At 47.3% G+C, this 17,685-nt stretch overlaps 10 protein-coding genes across 10 annotated transcripts; 5 read left to right on the forward strand and 5 right to left on the reverse strand. All coding sequences in view use genetic code 12, as the record gives it.

Annotated features, from left to right (window-relative positions):
* Nucleotides 1–517: 517 nt before the first annotated feature.
* Nucleotides 518–1,915, reverse strand: SPR3 (septin; the record flags this gene model as incomplete). The annotated part of the gene is made up of 1 exon (XM_025481764.1): nt 518–1,915. One exon carries the CDS (start codon nt 1,913–1,915, stop codon nt 518–520), a length of 1,398 nt encoding a protein of 465 aa, XP_025336382.1.
* Nucleotides 1,916–3,199: 1,284 nt separating this feature from the next.
* CXQ87_003283 (uncharacterized protein) lies at nt 3,200–6,474 on the forward strand (the record flags this gene model as incomplete). Its single annotated transcript, XM_025481765.1, has 2 exons — nt 3,200–3,735; nt 3,786–6,474. 2 exons carry the CDS (start codon nt 3,200–3,202, stop codon nt 6,472–6,474), a joined length of 3,225 nt encoding a protein of 1,074 aa, XP_025336383.1.
* A 74-nt stretch (nt 6,475–6,548) lies between these two features.
* On the reverse strand, nt 6,549–9,007 carry CXQ87_003284 (uncharacterized protein; the record flags this gene model as incomplete). The annotated part of the gene is made up of 2 exons (XM_025481766.1): nt 6,549–7,509; nt 7,536–9,007. 2 exons carry the CDS (start codon nt 9,005–9,007, stop codon nt 6,549–6,551), a joined length of 2,433 nt encoding a protein of 810 aa, XP_025336384.1.
* Nucleotides 9,008–10,538: 1,531 nt separating this feature from the next.
* Nucleotides 10,539–11,594, forward strand: CXQ87_003285 (uncharacterized protein; the record flags this gene model as incomplete). The annotated part of the gene is made up of 1 exon (XM_025481767.1): nt 10,539–11,594. The coding sequence occupies one exon, from the start codon at nt 10,539–10,541 to the stop codon at nt 11,592–11,594; it is 1,056 nt and encodes a 351-aa protein (XP_025336385.1).
* A 49-nt stretch (nt 11,595–11,643) lies between these two features.
* Nucleotides 11,644–12,300, forward strand: CXQ87_003286 (uncharacterized protein; the record flags this gene model as incomplete). The annotated part of the gene is made up of 1 exon (XM_025481768.1): nt 11,644–12,300. One exon carries the CDS (start codon nt 11,644–11,646, stop codon nt 12,298–12,300), a length of 657 nt encoding a protein of 218 aa, XP_025336386.1.
* Nucleotides 12,301–12,959: 659 nt separating this feature from the next.
* CXQ87_003287 (phosphatase regulator) lies at nt 12,960–13,325 on the forward strand (the record flags this gene model as incomplete). The annotated part of the gene is made up of 1 exon (XM_025481769.1): nt 12,960–13,325. The coding sequence occupies one exon, from the start codon at nt 12,960–12,962 to the stop codon at nt 13,323–13,325; it is 366 nt and encodes a 121-aa protein (XP_025336387.1).
* Nucleotides 13,326–13,693: 368 nt separating this feature from the next.
* On the forward strand, nt 13,694–14,152 carry CXQ87_003288 (uncharacterized protein; the record flags this gene model as incomplete). The annotated part of the gene is made up of 1 exon (XM_025481770.1): nt 13,694–14,152. One exon carries the CDS (start codon nt 13,694–13,696, stop codon nt 14,150–14,152), a length of 459 nt encoding a protein of 152 aa, XP_025336388.1.
* A 23-nt stretch (nt 14,153–14,175) lies between these two features.
* NUO2 (Nuo2p) lies at nt 14,176–14,775 on the reverse strand (the record flags this gene model as incomplete). Its single annotated transcript, XM_025481771.1, has 1 exon — nt 14,176–14,775. One exon carries the CDS (start codon nt 14,773–14,775, stop codon nt 14,176–14,178), a length of 600 nt encoding a protein of 199 aa, XP_025336389.1.
* A 181-nt stretch (nt 14,776–14,956) lies between these two features.
* On the reverse strand, nt 14,957–15,892 carry CXQ87_003290 (uncharacterized protein; the record flags this gene model as incomplete). Its single annotated transcript, XM_025481772.1, has 1 exon — nt 14,957–15,892. One exon carries the CDS (start codon nt 15,890–15,892, stop codon nt 14,957–14,959), a length of 936 nt encoding a protein of 311 aa, XP_025336390.1.
* A 390-nt stretch (nt 15,893–16,282) lies between these two features.
* CXQ87_003291 (metalloendopeptidase) lies at nt 16,283–17,500 on the reverse strand (the record flags this gene model as incomplete). The annotated part of the gene is made up of 1 exon (XM_025481773.1): nt 16,283–17,500. One exon carries the CDS (start codon nt 17,498–17,500, stop codon nt 16,283–16,285), a length of 1,218 nt encoding a protein of 405 aa, XP_025336391.1.
* Nucleotides 17,501–17,685: the final 185 nt, after the last annotated feature.

The raw sequence follows: 17,685 nt of genomic DNA on the forward strand, positions 1-17,685 counted from the left end.
ATGGAGCCAAACGTGCCCGGAAGACTACAGAATTACAATTTTACTGCTACATTCATGGTTTTCATTTGTGTTGTGTATTAATTATGAGCCATAAGAAGTCGCTGCTGGTTAGTGCTGTCTCCAGAATAAGTTGGAGGCCACGCCAAAGCATTGCTAAGGCATCAGATAATTGTCAAGGGTTGTATTCATTGAGCAGAAGCTCTAACATTAGAGATGCCAGAAAAAACATACATTGATTAAAAGATTCATCCTGATGTGGCCCAATAGATGAACATACCTCATGTTTACACTCTGCCAGCAGAGTGGACGGCAGGTGGGCTAGCTTTGGCCCATGCCTTTGGTCGAGACAAGCCTCTGAGACGAATCCCTGAACAATCCTCCAGAAGCGGATGTCCAACTTGTGGGAAAAGCCTGAAAAAAAGAGATGTCTAGAGATCAGAAATTTTCCAGCGAGAGCATCACCTCAATACACTCCATACACTACTACACCAGTGGCTGCGAAACAGTGCTATTAGGGCTACTCTCCCAAATACTCATTTTTCAAGAGTGGGCTTCCCGCATCGTGATCCGACTCTTTGGAACAGCCGTTTTTCAATCGGTGACACTCATTCCGCAATTCGCTGATCCGAATGTGGATGCTCTTCAAATCCTCATTGAACTCGGCTTGTTTCCTGACAAGACTCTGTCTCCACTCTTTGATACCGAGCTCTGTCTTTCTGACATACTCTTCCAAGTTCTTCCTCACTTCATTACTCAATTGGGCATCCTCGGCGTCCACGTCATCCTGGGACATAATGGTGCTCCACGGCAGCGACTTCTTGTAGAGAAAATAAGACGCCAAGCCGTCTTCGTCATCATCAAGGGAAGGAGGTTGACGAAATGCGTTATCGGCAGCACGCTCCAAACGATCTCTCAAGCACAACCGTCTGTAGGCATTGTAGTGTGCCTCTGTGGACTGAATCAAGTCGAGCATATGCTCGCTAATGAGGATCTCTCTGAGAGCCAAAAAGTCACAGTGCTCTGGATTTTCAATCTCGACCATTCCCCAGTGGTATTTTCTAGCTCTGACAAGCTTACCTTCGCTGTTCTCGAAAGTGGCGTTGGAACCCACAACAGCATATGGTGAAACCAGGTGGATCTTGTCGATAACCTCCTGGTCAGAGATGAACTTGCACACACCAATGTCGAAGGCCGCCAAGGTCTTGTTGATGGTGTTTTTGAACTCCATGAGCTCGTCTCTGTTGAGGGTGTCGCTTCTGGCCACGATGGGAATCAAGTTGACCCGCTTGGAGATCTCCTTCATGGACTCCAAGTCCAAGGCAGAAAGCGAGGTGTTCGAAGGCTGGATAAAGTAGAGACACACGTGAACTCTATTATCTTCGAGCTTGCTTCTGTCTGGTTGCTCTTCCTGGAGCATGTAGCGCCTGAAGTAGTGGTCGATGTACTTCACAATGGGCATCCAGGAGTACTGGTAATCCATTTTGGCGCCAAAGCCAGGAACATCCACCGTAGTGAGTTGCAAGTCAAAGTTGCCCTCCGTGAGCTCGTACTTGCGCTCCATGATGTCGAAGAAGATCGACGACGTTTCCTCTTTGTGTTCATCCAAGGGCACACCAAAGAGGGTGTTGAGGAATGTAGACTTACCGGTGCCGCTACAACCCGCCAATATCATCGTGAACTTTGCGCCTTTGCGGTTGCACATACGTTCATGCTGAACAGGCAAAGAGGCCAATCCCACCTTGGCAGAGACCAATCCCACCTTGGCAGAGACCTCGTCGAAGTCAGGTCTGGGAATGAGTCTCTTGCTGACGGGCCTCGAGTAGGGAGCTGGGCTTTTAGTAAGAAACGGGTTGTTACTGGGGCTGAAGGGCCGTGGAGAGCTTTCTGTTTTCACTGGGCTGGACAAAACAGGCATGTTTGGTGAAGTAGGTGGTTGTGAAGAGGAAGGGTTTCAAGGAATGGCTGCAAAATGCGAGACCACAAGAGGCACCAGGGGAGCAGTGCACTAGGAATGCTACGAGACTGGGAGAACAATTATTTCATCGTCGCTTTAACTGTAACAGCAGCCTGATGGCTGGATGAATCATAGGTTGTGGTGAAAAGTAGGTTTTAGTTGGAAAGGGTCAGAATGGAGGTTCAACCTGTGCTACTACCTCAGTACCGTGGTCAGCCAGACACCCCAACGCGGAGCTATCCACCTCGATGAAAAATGTAATGGCACAGACAAAAGTATACTTCCGAAACCCAATCTTTACTTCTTCGGCTGAAACGCCCCCATATATATGACGAACAGAGGCCGCCATAGCCGACGTCTCGTGAGGCTAGAACTCTACAAAATGCGCAAGCGCTAGGCCACATGGTACAAGCGGTCTTCAAAGCCTTCTTTCGAGCAAGTATCCGACCAATGGCGGAGTAAGCTCCCCAGGGGCTAGAGTACCACCACTTCAACCACATAAGGCCCTCGCAAAGTTGCAGAACGGTACAGCCGGCTGCGTTATTAGGCACGCCTCCGATCTGACGACGGACTACGCTATTGATCCGAAGATCGAGAAGCACTGCTGGTCCATAGCCACGAAGGCAGGTATTTGAATCAGAAGCAAGAGAAAGAACAACCAAGGCAGGCAGATCAACCTCCCTTCTTGTCCAACCTCCCTTCCTTCTCCTCAATGCCTCCATCAGCCACACCTCATCGTGACGATCGCCAGGCAGGAGTGCAGCGGTCACTGAAGCACTAGCAACCGGTTATGTAGCCGCCTTGCGCCGTCAACCATTCCATAACAAAACTTCGCTACATGGCCAAGCCGGCGGCTTTCTGGGGAACACCGAACAATGGTTGCGGTGCTGAGACAGATTCGCAGAGGAGGCAGCGGCGTAGAAGGAGATCACCGGGAGGAGGGAGGAGAGTTTTCACGAGACAAGAAAACCATAAGCCCAGGGTGAAGTTCCCATCCAGGTAAAACATAAATCCTCGTAAAGCTAATAAAATAACCCCGAGTCGGCCAATGGGAGGCCGTTTCCAGAACGAGACCCTAGATGCGCCTCAGGAAAAACTCCCAGCTGACGTTCAATGTGCTTACTCTTTTCGGCCCCATTGTAAACACGCCCTAGGTCGCCGCATACGGTAACCACATTCACAATGATCAAGCAAGGGTAAAAAAAAAACCTTGTTAGCGCCTGTCTTTTTTCTCATCCACCAACCATGCCTTTGCTCCACAAGCAGTGGTCTGCTGACGATGTGCTGCAGAACCCTGGTCCCCAGCATCCGGAACGAAGAGCAAGGCTGGCTTCGCCTACAAAACAACGCCCAATTTCACAGTTGGACATTGGTGCTTTGTACGGGCTGGCCCCCTTCCACGATGACATTGCATCCAAAATCTCCAATGGCCTGCTTCTGCCTGACCAAATAAGACGCTTGTCCAGACTGCCCATTGCCAAAAAGCTCCACATATCCAGCGCCAACTACGCCTTGCCCATCCCGTTCAAGTTGCAGATGCCTCCCAAGCTCAGCACCAGACTGGCTCCTCCATCGCCAGAACCTTCCAGGGGAAGGTCGGCGCCTTGCACGAAACCTTCCGAAAAGGCCCTTCCTGCTTCGCCCCAGAGGAGCCCCAAACGACTTGTTTTCACGGGCTCAAGCTACGAGCCAGCAGAGTCTTCTGAGTCTGAGCTGGAGCTCTCCTTTTTGAAACCTGCTACCCCCAGAAACCACCAGCAACTATGGGCAATCGCAAGAAGGTGGCTCGTTTTGCCCAGAAACACAAATCCATGCCCCTGGACCAGCTCAGCATGATTGAAGAGGCCTCGAACGCTGGTAGCTCCAGAGCGTCTAGTACGCGCCTGAAGAGATTGCCCACGTTGCCTAAAATCAGAAGTTCTGAGGATCAACCAAAAATCAGGCCAGCTGAGGAACCACCCACCCCCACTTCGCCCACTTCCCAGAAAATCAGAAACACTCTGCGCAAACCTCCACCAGACTTGCAGCTGCCAATGCCTGTGTCTGTTTCCAAGCCACACTTGGACTTGGTACCACCGCCTCCGCCTCCAATTCTGCTTCCGACCTCGACCTCGGCTCCCATTCTATCACCTCGGAAACTCGATGAATCTTCCGCCGACTCAAGCTTCAATGCTCCAAGAAAACTTGAAACTCGTGTCGTCACGGAAGCGCCTCGTAGGCATCCGGATGCTCGCTTGTCTCGTGGAGAAATTGACGTCTTCCCCACCACGCCTGATCCATTTGCAGCTAGCAAAAAGCCCGAGAACGTCGAGATGTTTTCCCAAACACCAGTTGAGGAAGCCTCACAAGAGGAGCCCAAATCGCTTCCACACAGCCATGCATACCACCATAATCTCAACCTCGGTGAAGACTCATACCTCAAAATCTACAAAAGAAGCTTCTCAGACGAATCAAAAGTCTCATCCGTTTCTTCATTCAGCTCCGTGGGCGATGCTCTCAACCTCAACCACGAGTCCTTACGTTCAATTCCTCGCAGTATGAACGCTCCTTTGGCCAATCTCACGGTCCAGTCAAATGGCCCCACCAGAGGAGCATCTATCACATCTTCCAAGTCTGCCTCGAGTCTGTCATCTTGGGACTCAATTCAAAAGAGCGTCGACTTTAGCATTCGCGACTCCACTTCAGCATCAGAACGGTCCTCTTTATCCAGCAAGTCTGTTTCAAGCAAGTCCACGAGAAAAATCAGCAAAGAGCTACCGCCTCCACCTGAGGAGCTTGAGTTGGAGGGTGACAGTCTTGAGGAACGTTTTGAGATCCCCAGAGAGCTTAACATCACCAAGAAGCCAAGCACTGCAACGTCAGTCTCCATCAGAGATGAGCAGCAGACCGTTTCTGACCCTGAAGTGACTGGAAGCGAGGAAAATGAAGAGGAGGAAACAGACAACAACACAAGCTCGCTTGACGATGGTAACAGTGGTGTGGGTAGAGGCTTCAGCTTCCCCAACGACATGTCCAACATCACAAATAGTGAGGAGGCCCGCAAGAGATTGGAACAACAGAGGATCATGAACACAAGCATCTCAAGAAAGCGCATTAATCGATCATCGAAGCAAATTGAAATTCCAAACCTTGACGATCTCGAAAGCCTTCTGAGCTATAAATTGCTGGAGACCAGACACAACGGCGTGAGCTTCAACGATCTTCAACAAGTGAAAGCAGATGGTCTGGATAAAGCAGATGCCTCTGACATTGAACCACTTGGGGTCCCGAGCCTGGCTGCCAAGCAACATTTCAGTGAAATGTACGGAGACAAAGACACGTCTTCCTCCGAACTGGATTCGTCTTTTGAAAAGACGAACTTCAAGCCCAGCAAGCCACTTAGCTCACCGCCTAAGCTGATGCCGAATAGTGTCTCTCTTGGTGCTATCGCTAGCAGAAAGTCACCCATCCGTCATGCCCGTCACCGGCTGATGTACAATTTCGATTTTGCGGATATTTACAACGAACCGTCGCCTCAAAATAGCATAAGCAGTGGCAAGCAACCTAACAAACACAAGGCATCCAAGTCGATCTCGGAGCCGCTCCCAGCACCCAAGCAGACTTCAGCATCACCGCAGGAGGCAGACAAGGCTCTATCAGAAGCCGCCGCTGAAGGTCAGCACGACGAAGAGAACGACCAAAGCCTCAACATCGTTGTGGCAGAACCACCTAAGAAGATTCAATATGCGGTTGATTTCAAAGATGCTTCATCTTGCAGAAAACCGGAGTCTAACCTTTACAACACCGACTTTGAAAATGACTATTACAACAGAAGTGCGAGAAGCTCTGAGCCCGAGAGAGATGGTCGTCCTCCAAGTGAACATTCACAGCAAATTAGTGGAAGTTCGCAGTCGAAGTTCTCAGACTCTATGGTAACGGCTCGTGAAACGATATCCACAGCTCCTACTGACACTGATAGCATAACAATTGACTTAACCAAAGAAGACTATAACGTCTGCATGATAAAGAGAAATGACTCGACAATGTCATACCGCTCCATCATCGAGAAAAGAAATGGTCGGCCCGTCGAGGTCGTTTTGGTCGAAGAGGATGAAGAACAACTACCAAAGGCCATGCCAGCTCGTGAGGATAGGGATGATTTGCTGAGTATTTATTCACGATACATGAATGATTGGGACAGACAAAGGAAGCCAATCAGGAAAAACTCGACGAGACTGTCCGTCTCGCAAGCAAGCGAAGAGAGCTGGGCAAAATCTGAAACTGGCTTTCAGGTTAAGCCGAAGGATGCTATTCGCAAGCGGGACGGTCACGTCAGAAAGGCGACCATGCCAAACCTTGAACAATTCCGCAACAACAGCATGTTAGGAAGGTCTAAAAGCAAGAGAGTTCAGCTGACGCCAAAGCTCAGTGTCCGTGGTGAACCCATTGCAAACGGAAATTATAATAGAGGGAACAACTACTTTGACTACAATGGCACCGAAAATTACGACTTTGAGTCATTCATGAAACAAAGACTTTAATCAGCATCATAATCAGTCTGAAGACCATTCCATAAGAATAGATAATCAAGGCTAGTCTAACGTAGATGAAGCTGTCACTTCACATGCGGGCTATCACCCTCCGTGATAGGTTCGAGGTTGAATGATTTGTGACTAAGACAATCAGAGCTTTTCTCATTCAACTGAAAGTTGGTGTTTAATGCATAGGGGAGTGATTTTTGCCGAAATCTCTCCATCTCAGGCGATGGATCTTCTTCACCCGACGTGAAAGATGTCGCGGAATAGACCGTGCCTGTTCGACTCAAACTACCTGAGTTTGAGTTATCGGAGTTGCCCAAGCTGTTGCTTCTGTAGAAAGTAACAGTTCTTTGCGGAGTATCAATCTTGTTCGACCTGAGCAGATTCTCTTGCACCATCTTCTTCGGCTTTTTGTTATAAGAATTAGACCGGTAGAACTCAGAAACACTCTCGGCATAAAGTTGATTCTGATGGTGCTCAAAATCGTAGTCTTCTGGAAGCTGATTGCACTCGTATAACATATCCTCATCAAGATGATATTGGTGCCCGCTTTCAGTAGAGTTATCCTCAAGATAACTGTTAGAGCGAGGTGAATCATGCCTCTTTTCCTTGGTTGGAGTTGGCATAACCACAGGCTCCGATCCTCTTTCATCGCATTCCTTCGTCGCAGAAATCCCATTTTGAAGGTCAAGTGCAGCTAGAGTATTCATCATTTCAGCAACCGATCTCCTAAATTCCTTCTTTTCTTCAGCGGGTGCAGCTTCGTGGGTTTTCGCAAGATTGGCAAGGGTATCCATCATGTTTACAACCAGTGCACGTCTGGTCTCCTTTTCCTTCGGCTGTTCCTCATTTCTGGATTCGAGATCGGCCAAAAGATGCTGGATATCCTGGATGGAATTGCGAGCTTGAGCAGGTGTTTGATTGGACTCAGAAGGAAGGTCACCACCTTCTAGAGCACCTAACAAGTCCATAATCAGATTTCGCTTGGGAATTTCTGGCTCGTCTTCGGCGGATGCCCCAATTCCAAGACCCATACTCCTGTCATCTCTTTCATTAGGGGAGACCTAGGGACTTCAGGAATTGTTCTTCCTGCCACGACATTTTGACGACCTTTTAGACCCTCAAAACCAAATGTGACTCCATTGATCAACGGGGATGATATTTCAGAACCAGAAAATGCCGGGATATGCGAGAATGAGAGTTGCCTTTGGTGTGGTGTCGCCTGAACCTCCGAACTGGGCAGCTTTGTCTTTTCCATATAAGACTCCAACAAATCTTCCCCATAAGTAGGATCCTCAGGGTGAGATGTCATGAAGTTGTGAGACAGATTGGCAGTGATATACAAGTCACTCATGTCAGCCTTTCTATCCTCGACCTCGATATCTTCGGACAAGGAGCTGCTGCTGTTTTGAAGACATGATGTCGTTGGGACAATTGGAGGCGGCGGCAGAAGAGCTCTGCGCATGTCGTTTTCATCCAACATGTCCTCATACTTGTTTAAATTTCCACCCTCGAATTCAGGCTCAGTGAACTCCATGTACTTGTTCTCAAACTCATCATCCTCCTCTTCATCATCAAGGCCATTATTTTCAAAATCGTAATCCGACAAGCCGTCATCCTCATACCCGAAATCATCGACGTCAAATGTATTCAGTTTTACTCCATCGGGGAGCTGCCTCTTCGAGGACTTTGTCTTGTAGTACTTGACCGACGTGTTTCTGCCACCTCTTATATCCTTGACAAAAGAGAACTGCGACGAATTGTCAGATTCTTCACTGGAGTCATCCTGATAGAAGTCATCCGTGGCCACCTTACTTGAGCCGTCTGCCAAGTTTTCCTGAGACGAAGCCTGCTTCGCCAGGAAATTGATAGACTTGGCAATGGACAAATTGGAGTCACTATCGCCGTGATGCACTGAGTCAGCCACAGGTGCCAATTTGTTGTCAGATATTATGGGCATCTTCTCCCTCTCTTCAACTGTCAGCTCAAGAGAGGACGAACTCTCGAAAGGTCGTCCTAGACCGAAAGAACCATTGGGTAGCAGTACATTCGGTGGAGCAAAGCGTGCCAGATTCTCCAAGTATGAAGTTGACAGGTGCCTGACGTGGGATATATGAGATCGTGAGGAGGGTTGCAGAGCCCAGTGCGGGCGTGGTGAGAGGTCGTTTAGACTGCTCATGGATCTAGGAGAATGCAAGGTTGGGCTCTTTTTTGAAGCAGGAGGACCCTCTGAAGCTAGCGCAGAATGAAGAATATCTCCACTCAGAGGAGCTTGATGCTTCGAGGAGTGGTGCCCGAACATCTTTTTGATGGGAGTCAAGAGCTTTTTGGGAGACGACAAAGTCAGCTGCGAGCCCAGGTATGGGTACTGAGGAGGCGTCAAATGGGGCATATTCAGGGAATTGGACGGGACCTTGGGTGACGCCTGAGGCGTCTTATTGTAGCGGTGAGACTTGGGGTTTAAATCAGAATACCCACCTTGGGGTTCTGAAGTAGACGAGTCTGAGCGCCGGTGGCCCTTGATGAGTGAGCGCATGGGTCTAAAAACAGGCTAAAAAGTACAGTGTGTGTGTGGTGTGAAAAAAATGGATGGAGGTTCTTGTAGGAGGTTATTCACGAAGGTGAAGGAACGCTTTTGGTCTGGTGAGGATGCGCGAGAGGGTCCTTCTAAAGATAGCAAGTGAACCTCAGAGGACTTCCAAAAATGAATAAAACTTCTTTTAAAAGCAGATAAAAGCTTTTGACGGTCAATCAACCGATGAGGAACACTTGATGATTTTCTTTCTTATCGCTAGCCGCGTATCACTCCTGCTGGTATAAGCCATGCCGCTCTAGGGTAGGGGTAGTACCGACCAGCCACCCATTACAACGTTACAATAATTTTTGCTCAAAATGCCACAAACTTTAAAATTGAACACTTTTGTGCCTTGGTCCTTTTGGGGTGCATTTGCCTCGAGACTGAAGCGGGTAAGACCGAGAATTGATTGCTTCCCGAGGAGAGATGTTTGAGACACCTGAGGCGCCGTGCATGTCTTACAATCACAGCCCCAATAAAGAGCACGTCAGTCAGAACAATAGAGATATGCTGAACGGCGGATGACGGTCACAGAAATTGTCTTCATTTGGAGCCCGAATATGTTTTTTAATGAGTGAGCATCTTAGTGGGGTGCGCTATAGTACGTAGAGCCTTCGTAGCAAGGCGGCAATAGTAGCCTCGGTGCTTTGTGCTCGTGGCTTCTCGTCAATTTAAATGGTACGAGAGTAATGGCTCGGCGGCGTAACAAGAACTCCGAGAGTCAATTGAATGCATAATGCCGATATACTCAACCTGGTAGGCAGTTACACCTCAGACATCCGAATATGGGGAAAAAATCAACAACACCACAAGTCCCTGAACTTACCATAGCACAGTTCGAGGCTGCCATGCAATTTTATTTTCCTCGAATTAGATAGCCATCGTGAGCTATCGCAAAATCCTGTGCTTTCTCTATTGAGCCAATGCGCCGGAATTTGTCGAACAATTTACCCATAACGACTCGAAGCTCGATTTGAAAGCCCATTTTCTCAAGGCTAATTGCTCGAGGCGGGAAGGCCTCTTGAAGATGATTGTGACGCTCTCTAATGCCTCTGAAAGTAGTCATGCTGATTTGCACATTGAGCATTAGACGGAGCAGAACACACTCTACCCTTATGCGATATCAACAACCAATGGCATCAACTTATAGCAAAGGTTAAAGCAACCACAACAACAGCAGCCAAAACCCAACTGTACTTCACGTTCTCCAAAGAGAAGCGCTCCACCGGTTCAAACGCGAAGTGCAACTCGAGATCATTATCAGGCAGGTCCTCCTGACGCTTGAAGACGACGTATAAGATCAGAAACACTAACGCCAAAATAAGTGCTATGATCTTGAATCTGTTTTTCAAGCGTGGGTCAAGCATTGATCAGATGTAGTGAGGATGTGATGCTAGATTACGATGACTGTGCGAACTCGGGCCTGGATTGTTACCACTACTCTTTTTTTTTTGCACTTCATTAAGGCGAATGATCAGGAAATGCATCTGAAATGAAGAGGTCGTTTGATAGTGCCTCTGAAGGCTCGAAACGAGTCCAGTTAGAATCCACCAGTCTATCCTTGTTAGATCTTCCTGACAGTGTGCTTTATCAGATATGGGGTGCAGTGAGCACCGAGGATCTCAAAAGCCTTCTGCTTTTGAATAGAGATTATAGAGATGCACTCATCCCACATATATTCGAATATGTTGGAGTCACTTGGCACCAGCTTTTGGAGGATTCCCAGGAATGTGTGCTCCACAAATATAACCACTGCATCAAGAGCATCAATGTCATACTGCCTGACTCACAGAAGGAGTACAAGGAAAACACATTTGGCGAGCTTCTTTCAACCAAACGCTATCCCAACTTAACCAGGGTTGCAGTCAACTCCACCAACTCGTCGTATTGGCTACGCTACAACAAATGTGACCAGATCAGAGATCTAGAGTTGTATACCAACGTGTTCCTCAAAAGCAGGAAGATATTTGACCTCGCTCATGTCCAGCACTTTACATCACTCAGACTGCTTACTCTTGATGACTACCATTTTGTTGTCAGCGAGGACGAAATTGTCGTACCCAAGTTGTACCGCTTGAATCTCCATAATTGCACGTGGAAATGGCCTTTTACGCTCACCAAGTTCAATGTTCACGATACGCTTACCGAGCTTAGTGTGTCCTTCTCAGACGACAATGTGTTCGTCTTTTCTGAGCGCTTTCGTGACTTTCTACAGACGCCACTCACGGGCCATTCGTCCTCACTCCGGTCTCTCACGATTGCCTTCTCCAATTCCTCGGACAACCCACGAATTCTTCTTCTGAACGTTCTACAGAATCTCTTGGACGCGTTCAGCGAGTTGGAAACGCTTACACTCATCGGTTGGTCCGCTAATCTCTTCCACATTAAGCACCTTTTGGTTTCGCGTAGGTTTCATAAACCACTACGTTTCCATTTTGATGCCACAATACTCGACCCGGAAAACACGATTTCAGAACAGGTTTCCAAAATCCAGAGGGTCGAGAACCTCACTTTTAAACTCGGTTACGACAACTTAGATAGAAAATGATTCACGATACATCGACCTCTGCATCCAGGATTTTGCATCTTCTCACAACATGTACCAAGTCTTCCTAGCATTACTTCTACTATGTGCCAGCCAGGCCTTAGCCAATACCGAAACAATCGTCTTCACGGTTCCTAAATTTTATGAAGTACCCCCTTGTCTGCGGTCTTTCCTGCCTACTTCATTGAGGGAGGTTAATGCATCCACGCTACTACTCACCGAGTATCCGATTCAAAGCATACGAGACTACAGCTTGAAGGAAACATTAGTCTCTGTTCCTTACGACTTTGTTAATAAGCCACAGCGAACTCTTTTCGTGAAGCTCAACAATTACGAAGACAGCACCTTCGACTCTAATGACCTAATCAACGTCAAGGTATGTTGGCCTGCTACATTTCCAATCGACTTCAGTCTAGATCAGGTTTATATCAAGGCTTCAGAGTTTGACGAGGTTGAGAACGACACATTCGACATATACATCAGAATAGACTTACAAGGTGATTTTTACGCGGTGAAGGAAGTTGAGGAAGACACGGTCGACTTTCATTTGGTGATTTCAAAACTTCCGGGACCCATCCCTATACCAATTGAGCTATATGAGTTCATCATATACCTTGTGGACCTCTTGATTCTACTAGCTGGTACGTTTCCATATCTCTTAATGGGCCTCGAACACTTCATGGGCTTCACAAAAGCTCACTGCATTTGACTATGGTAACGAAAAAGGATGCAAATCCTTCTTCATGTGCCAACGGTGAGTTTGAGCTTGCCAACATGTTCTTTTGTTAAGCCTTGGGTGAGATTGTAGCTGAGGAGGTAGATCACCATATTCACCATTACAGGCAATCCAGGGTACAGCTCTTTCATCACATTATCCGACTGAGAACCCCCAACCCTCATCAAGACAATCCTTACAGCAACAATCTAGACTTCCACTACTTTCGTTGAAAAAAAAAAAAAAAAAAAAAAAAAAAAAAAAAAAAAAAAAAAAAAAAAAGCCTTTTTAGAAGCTAAATGACCAGCATCATTGTGCACCTAAGTCGCCCCATGCTGGTACCCAGGCTACTCTTACCCCAGCTCTTTCGGTGCGCAACGGATACCTGAAATGGGTGCGACCGAAGCAACGGAATATCCGCAATTCACACACTAAATTGCTGAAAGCTATCGAATTCTAAAAACACAAACAATGAAGCAAACCTAACAATTTTAAAAATTATCGTTTTAGAAACCTAGGAGCTCGGAATTCGGAACTTGCTGAGTGATGCACGTGCTGAGACCTGCACACCGCCTGTCCCACTCCATGGCTAGCCCACTCAGCCATAGTCATGATCCACCAGGACTCACCACCCATTCAAACGTTCAATAGCCATGTCTTCAGATGAAGGTCCTTTGGACCCACCCAAGAACACTCAGGGACTAGACTTATCAAAGTTGTCGCCGCAAGAATTGCGAATTTACAAGATGTACGGAAAGCTCCCCACGACACAGCAGATATTGTCATCGAAGTTCCAGGACAAGAAGTACTTTGACAGCGGTGACTATGCCATGCAAAAACAGATGGGAGGCAGTAAGTCAGGAGTTGCTGGCGCCGTGCCTATGGCCCATCCCAACGCCGAGAAAGTCAAGGAGATGTACAACCGTAACTCCATCAGCGCCTCCAATTCAAATTTCTTGTTTAATGGCAAGCTGAACTTGCTCAGCGAGAGCACTTCAGAGGATGAGAAGAAGCAGTAGGGACAGGGGGGTATTTCACAGCATCACGTTATCACAGATTGGAGATTGATTTCCAGTTGCTTTATAGGATAGGCCAGTATATAGTCAAGAACTAACACGAAAATGTTGTAGATAAAATGATAGTTATGGCAGCAAGTTGGACGACGTTGTTCTGATAGCGGAACTCATCGTCGCCACCGATACGAAGAGAAGACGAAGATCAGATTGTCTATGTCATGAACCTCAAAACTCAATTCCAACGAAAACTGATCGTCCAGTTCATTTTTGATATAATTTTGATGTCATTGATGTCATTTTACAATTTCAGAGTAGATTCACTTAATTCAGCATATGTTTCGCAGCTCGTGCGATATCTTACAAATTAAAACATGATAGACGAAGCAGAGTTTAACAAGGCGCTTCCCAATTTCCATAAGCTAGCAGTGGAGCATATAACGGCACCAGAAGGTGTATATGTTGGTGCCAATTTCGTAAAAAGCTATGATGGTCGATGGTGCAGTTACATTTCCCTTACCTTGAATGGTGCATTCCTCGAGTTTGTGATATCGTACAGCAGATTCTATCTCGAGCCAATATTACACCACCTTAAAGACAACAATCCAAGTCTCAAGGTTGACATTGAGGAGTGCATTCCTGAGATACACCCCGTGCTACAACGAACCTTATTGTTGTTACACCAATGCGAGACAAAAGAACTCATGGAGTCCTTGCACCTGGAGACGACAGAAAACTATCTCATTTCATGGTTCGGCATCTATCTAGGCTACATTAGCCCTCTTCTCAGTCTACGAGTGCCCGAGTCGGCCTACATCTCTCATTCGTCATGATGATCTAGAATACATATGCAAAGTTAGTGGACAGCAGAGGCTCTCTCAGCAGTCTTGGAGTCGGTGAACAAACGACAAGGGTACACGTCGGTGTCATCGTTGTACATGCCGTGGACTTGCTCCTTCATGATAGTCCAGTGGAACTTGTTCAAGGAAGGAGCCACCATAGGCTCACCTTGAGTACCCAAAAGCTCGCCCTTGATAACGTCTGGCTTGACGGTGTTCAATGTAGTAGACAAGCTAACAATCTGGTCCAGCCCAAACGCAGCCAACTCCTTGGAGCCCTTGTCACCGATGGAAATTCTAGGCTTCTCAGCAGAACCCAAAGTCAACAAGCCAGAAACCTTGGTCTGGTCGAAACCAAGCACCTGAGGGTAGTTTCTTCTGTAATCACGCTTGAAGTATGGGTTTTTAATGACGTCGCCGGCAGGAATGGTCACTGGCTCTATGTAATCTCTGGCTTCCTGGATTCTAGCGCCTGGTGGAATAGCTCTGTATAATGATGGAAGTGGGTTACCGGAGGATCTGTTTGGCACGAGGACCAAAATTTGTCTGATCTTCTCCCAGATGCCCACGGGTCTGGATGTGTATTTTTTCCACACGGGAACGGGACCGCCAGCCATGATGTAGTGAAGGTTTGATTATGAGGGTATTTTATTCACAAGGTTTTCATTGGCTCCGCGATACATGCAGGCCATACACAACCATCCAGTAGGAGGGAACTTTTGAATAGATCATTATGTCCATTAAGATTATTAAATGCTGGGGCTATAATTGAGCAGAGAATATGCTATAGAGTGTCCGTTAGACTCTTGGTCCAAACAAAAAGCGGCCTAACTTGCCAAAGATGATGACACCGCAGAAAAAGAAGCTTCCCACGTACAAGAAGATCGTAATTAGACTGTTTTGATCCAAAACAACAACACCTTGATTCTGGTAGTAGATAATGGCGGAAGCAACAAAGGCAACCGTGGCGGATGCAAGGAACCCGTTGATCGTTCCGTCGAGCAAAAGCCACAATGCAGGGTTGACAAGCGACCATGTCATTGCCATTTGAAGCAGTGAGCTCCACTCAATGTGTCTTATAGCGTAGGTAATGCCCAAAAAGGTAATCAGTGAACGAATCAAGTCATTTACCAAGTTACCTCTGTGGTATGGATTGGGGTTGGACAGGAGGAGTCTCCTAGAGAAGCTAGGAAGCACCTTGTCAAGAACAGGCACAACTATGCTCAACAGGAAGCCTTCCAGCGACCAAGCAACAATGCGGTCCACAATCTCCAAATCGTACTTGTGCACCCAAGCCTGGTACAGTTTCCAAGCCTCAACAAACTTCTCCAAATACTGGTTGATCAAAATGCCAGTCCCGTCAACGTGTGTAAGATGAATCTTCTGGGTAACCTGGTTATACAAAAATGCAGCAAATGCAACGATGGCCAAGCGTGTGACGAACCAGAGCACGAGCTGCAACGGCGTCTTCTTGGTAACATGAGGCTTAGGATGCAATTGGGAGCTCTCTGGGTGGGCTTCTTTAGCAGTGATGTGTAGCTTGCTACCTTCGATGTACTCCTCCACTTCTTCGTTGTCCTTATTCAAGCTCAGTGACGAAGTGTTGTAAATGCCATAGAGCGACGGCTTTGTGAGATTGACCACAGAGTCCGTCTTCTGCATGTTTGGAGGAGTTGAAGTGCCTGAGACACTGGGAGAAACCTTATGCAAGTCTTTGCGTAAGGGGCTGGCCATGGTGAGTAGGTGGTGGTATGAGTATATGATTCACCTGTTTTTTTCTGGTGTGCGATCTTCACCGCCCGGCCCCCTCCTTTTGTATACCCACCTCGGGAGACCGAGCCTTTCTAAGACAAAGTCCCACGTGACGCCCATTGACTTATTAGACCTGCCATTGTAAATAATCCTTCCCTTAAACTCTATCTCAGGTCGTTCGTAAGTATGGGCCGAAATAGGCAAGGCGAATGAATCGCGAGGGCTCTATATACGATGCACACGCAAACGAGCTGCAGCACCTTACTCACTTCTGCGAGTCTGGCAAAATTTGAGTATATTCGGGAGCTAAATTGAGTTGGTGATCAATTTCCGATAATGTTGGGCAGACAGCTTTTCTGAGTATCGAGGCAGTCAGAGAGACTTTTGGGTGGCAGGCGGCAGAGGCTTGGTCTGAGCTGCTAGCAACTCAGAAAATGTGATCGTCTTTACCTCCTTCCTCTTTCTCTTAGGAGCTGGCTTCAGCTTTGCCTTTTTCACTTTGTTCTTTTTCTTCGTGTCTTTCACTCGCTCCTCGCTGACCTCAGTCCATTCGATAATTCGGCCAAAGTCGATATCAGCGACAAGCTTGAGCCTAGGGTAGATGCCATTCTCTCCAATGAAAAGCTTTCCCGGAGACAGAGAAGGTGGACTCAGCGAAAACAGTACTCTTCTGAATGGCAAAGCACCATTAAAAGGGAACGGGCTCTTGGTTGGTGAGAACTTCACCTCAAAGCTTGTGTCCGAAACAGACAGAGAAAGCGCAGGAGAGGAGGACCGGCTCTTTGTCTCACAAGCATCAATCACGATCACTTCTGGTTCAGTGACCGGCTCAATATCAGCTCCTTCGTTGGTCAAGTCAATAACTTCCTTATACTCTTTTAGCTTCTCCGCCGGTGTATCACAGTCTTGACCAGCAAGCCCCAATTCCTCTTCATTTACTTCTCCACCGCACCATTTGGAGTCTTTGAGCCGTCTTTCCGCAGCATCAGCCATGGCAGCCTTCAAGTCCTTAGGCCTCAGTACGTTTAGCGGTCCACCAAGTCTTCTTGACTCGGACTTGTACTTCACCTTCGAGACAGCATCGAGTCGTTTTTGTCTGACCGTTACACTCAGCAGCCAAGGAGGCACGTAGGCTCCTCCAAGTTTATTCTCCTCGCAGACATAGGAACCAGAGGAGAACGCACCAGTCTCGTACTTGTTTCGTAGCTCATCAAGCAAAGTATAAAATTTGTTGTCATGTGGCCCATGAACATTGTGTGTGAGCTCATGGAGAAACGTTCCGATGAGATCCGACATTGGGAAAAACAGCTTCTCGTTGTATGGAGTTCGTAGTCTGATCAATATTTTCTGGCCCTTGTTCACGTTAAGTCCGAGCAAATTTGGACTCTTTGGCGACATTTCACAAAGCATCCCCACTTTAAATTTGTAGTGGTTGACGATAGGAGCCACCGCCACTGCAAGCTGGTGAAGTAGATCAAGTGCATAGTCCTTATCAGGAAACCGTTTGAGTGAGCTGATGTTTGTTATATTGGCGACAGGAGACTTCCTGTTTGGTTGAGTCTTTGCTTTTGTCCGACCCTGAACCACCATTATGGAAAAGTTTCAAGTTAGCTGTTGTAATTTTGTCGTTGTGTGGTATGTTTATTATGAGATGAGGATGTTTGTGGGGCACATGGTCGCGCTTTGATACTAGATAAGCCATGTGCGCTGAAAGACAGAAAACGGTCCGAATGCCGAACGGAGTCAACCTTATGAAAATTTCTAAGATTTCAATT

The sequence above is a fragment of the Candidozyma duobushaemuli genome (assembly GCF_002926085.2).
Source record: "Candidozyma duobushaemuli strain B09383 chromosome Unknown C_B09383, whole genome shotgun sequence".
NCBI lineage: Eukaryota > Fungi > Ascomycota > Pichiomycetes > Serinales > Metschnikowiaceae > Candidozyma > Candidozyma duobushaemuli.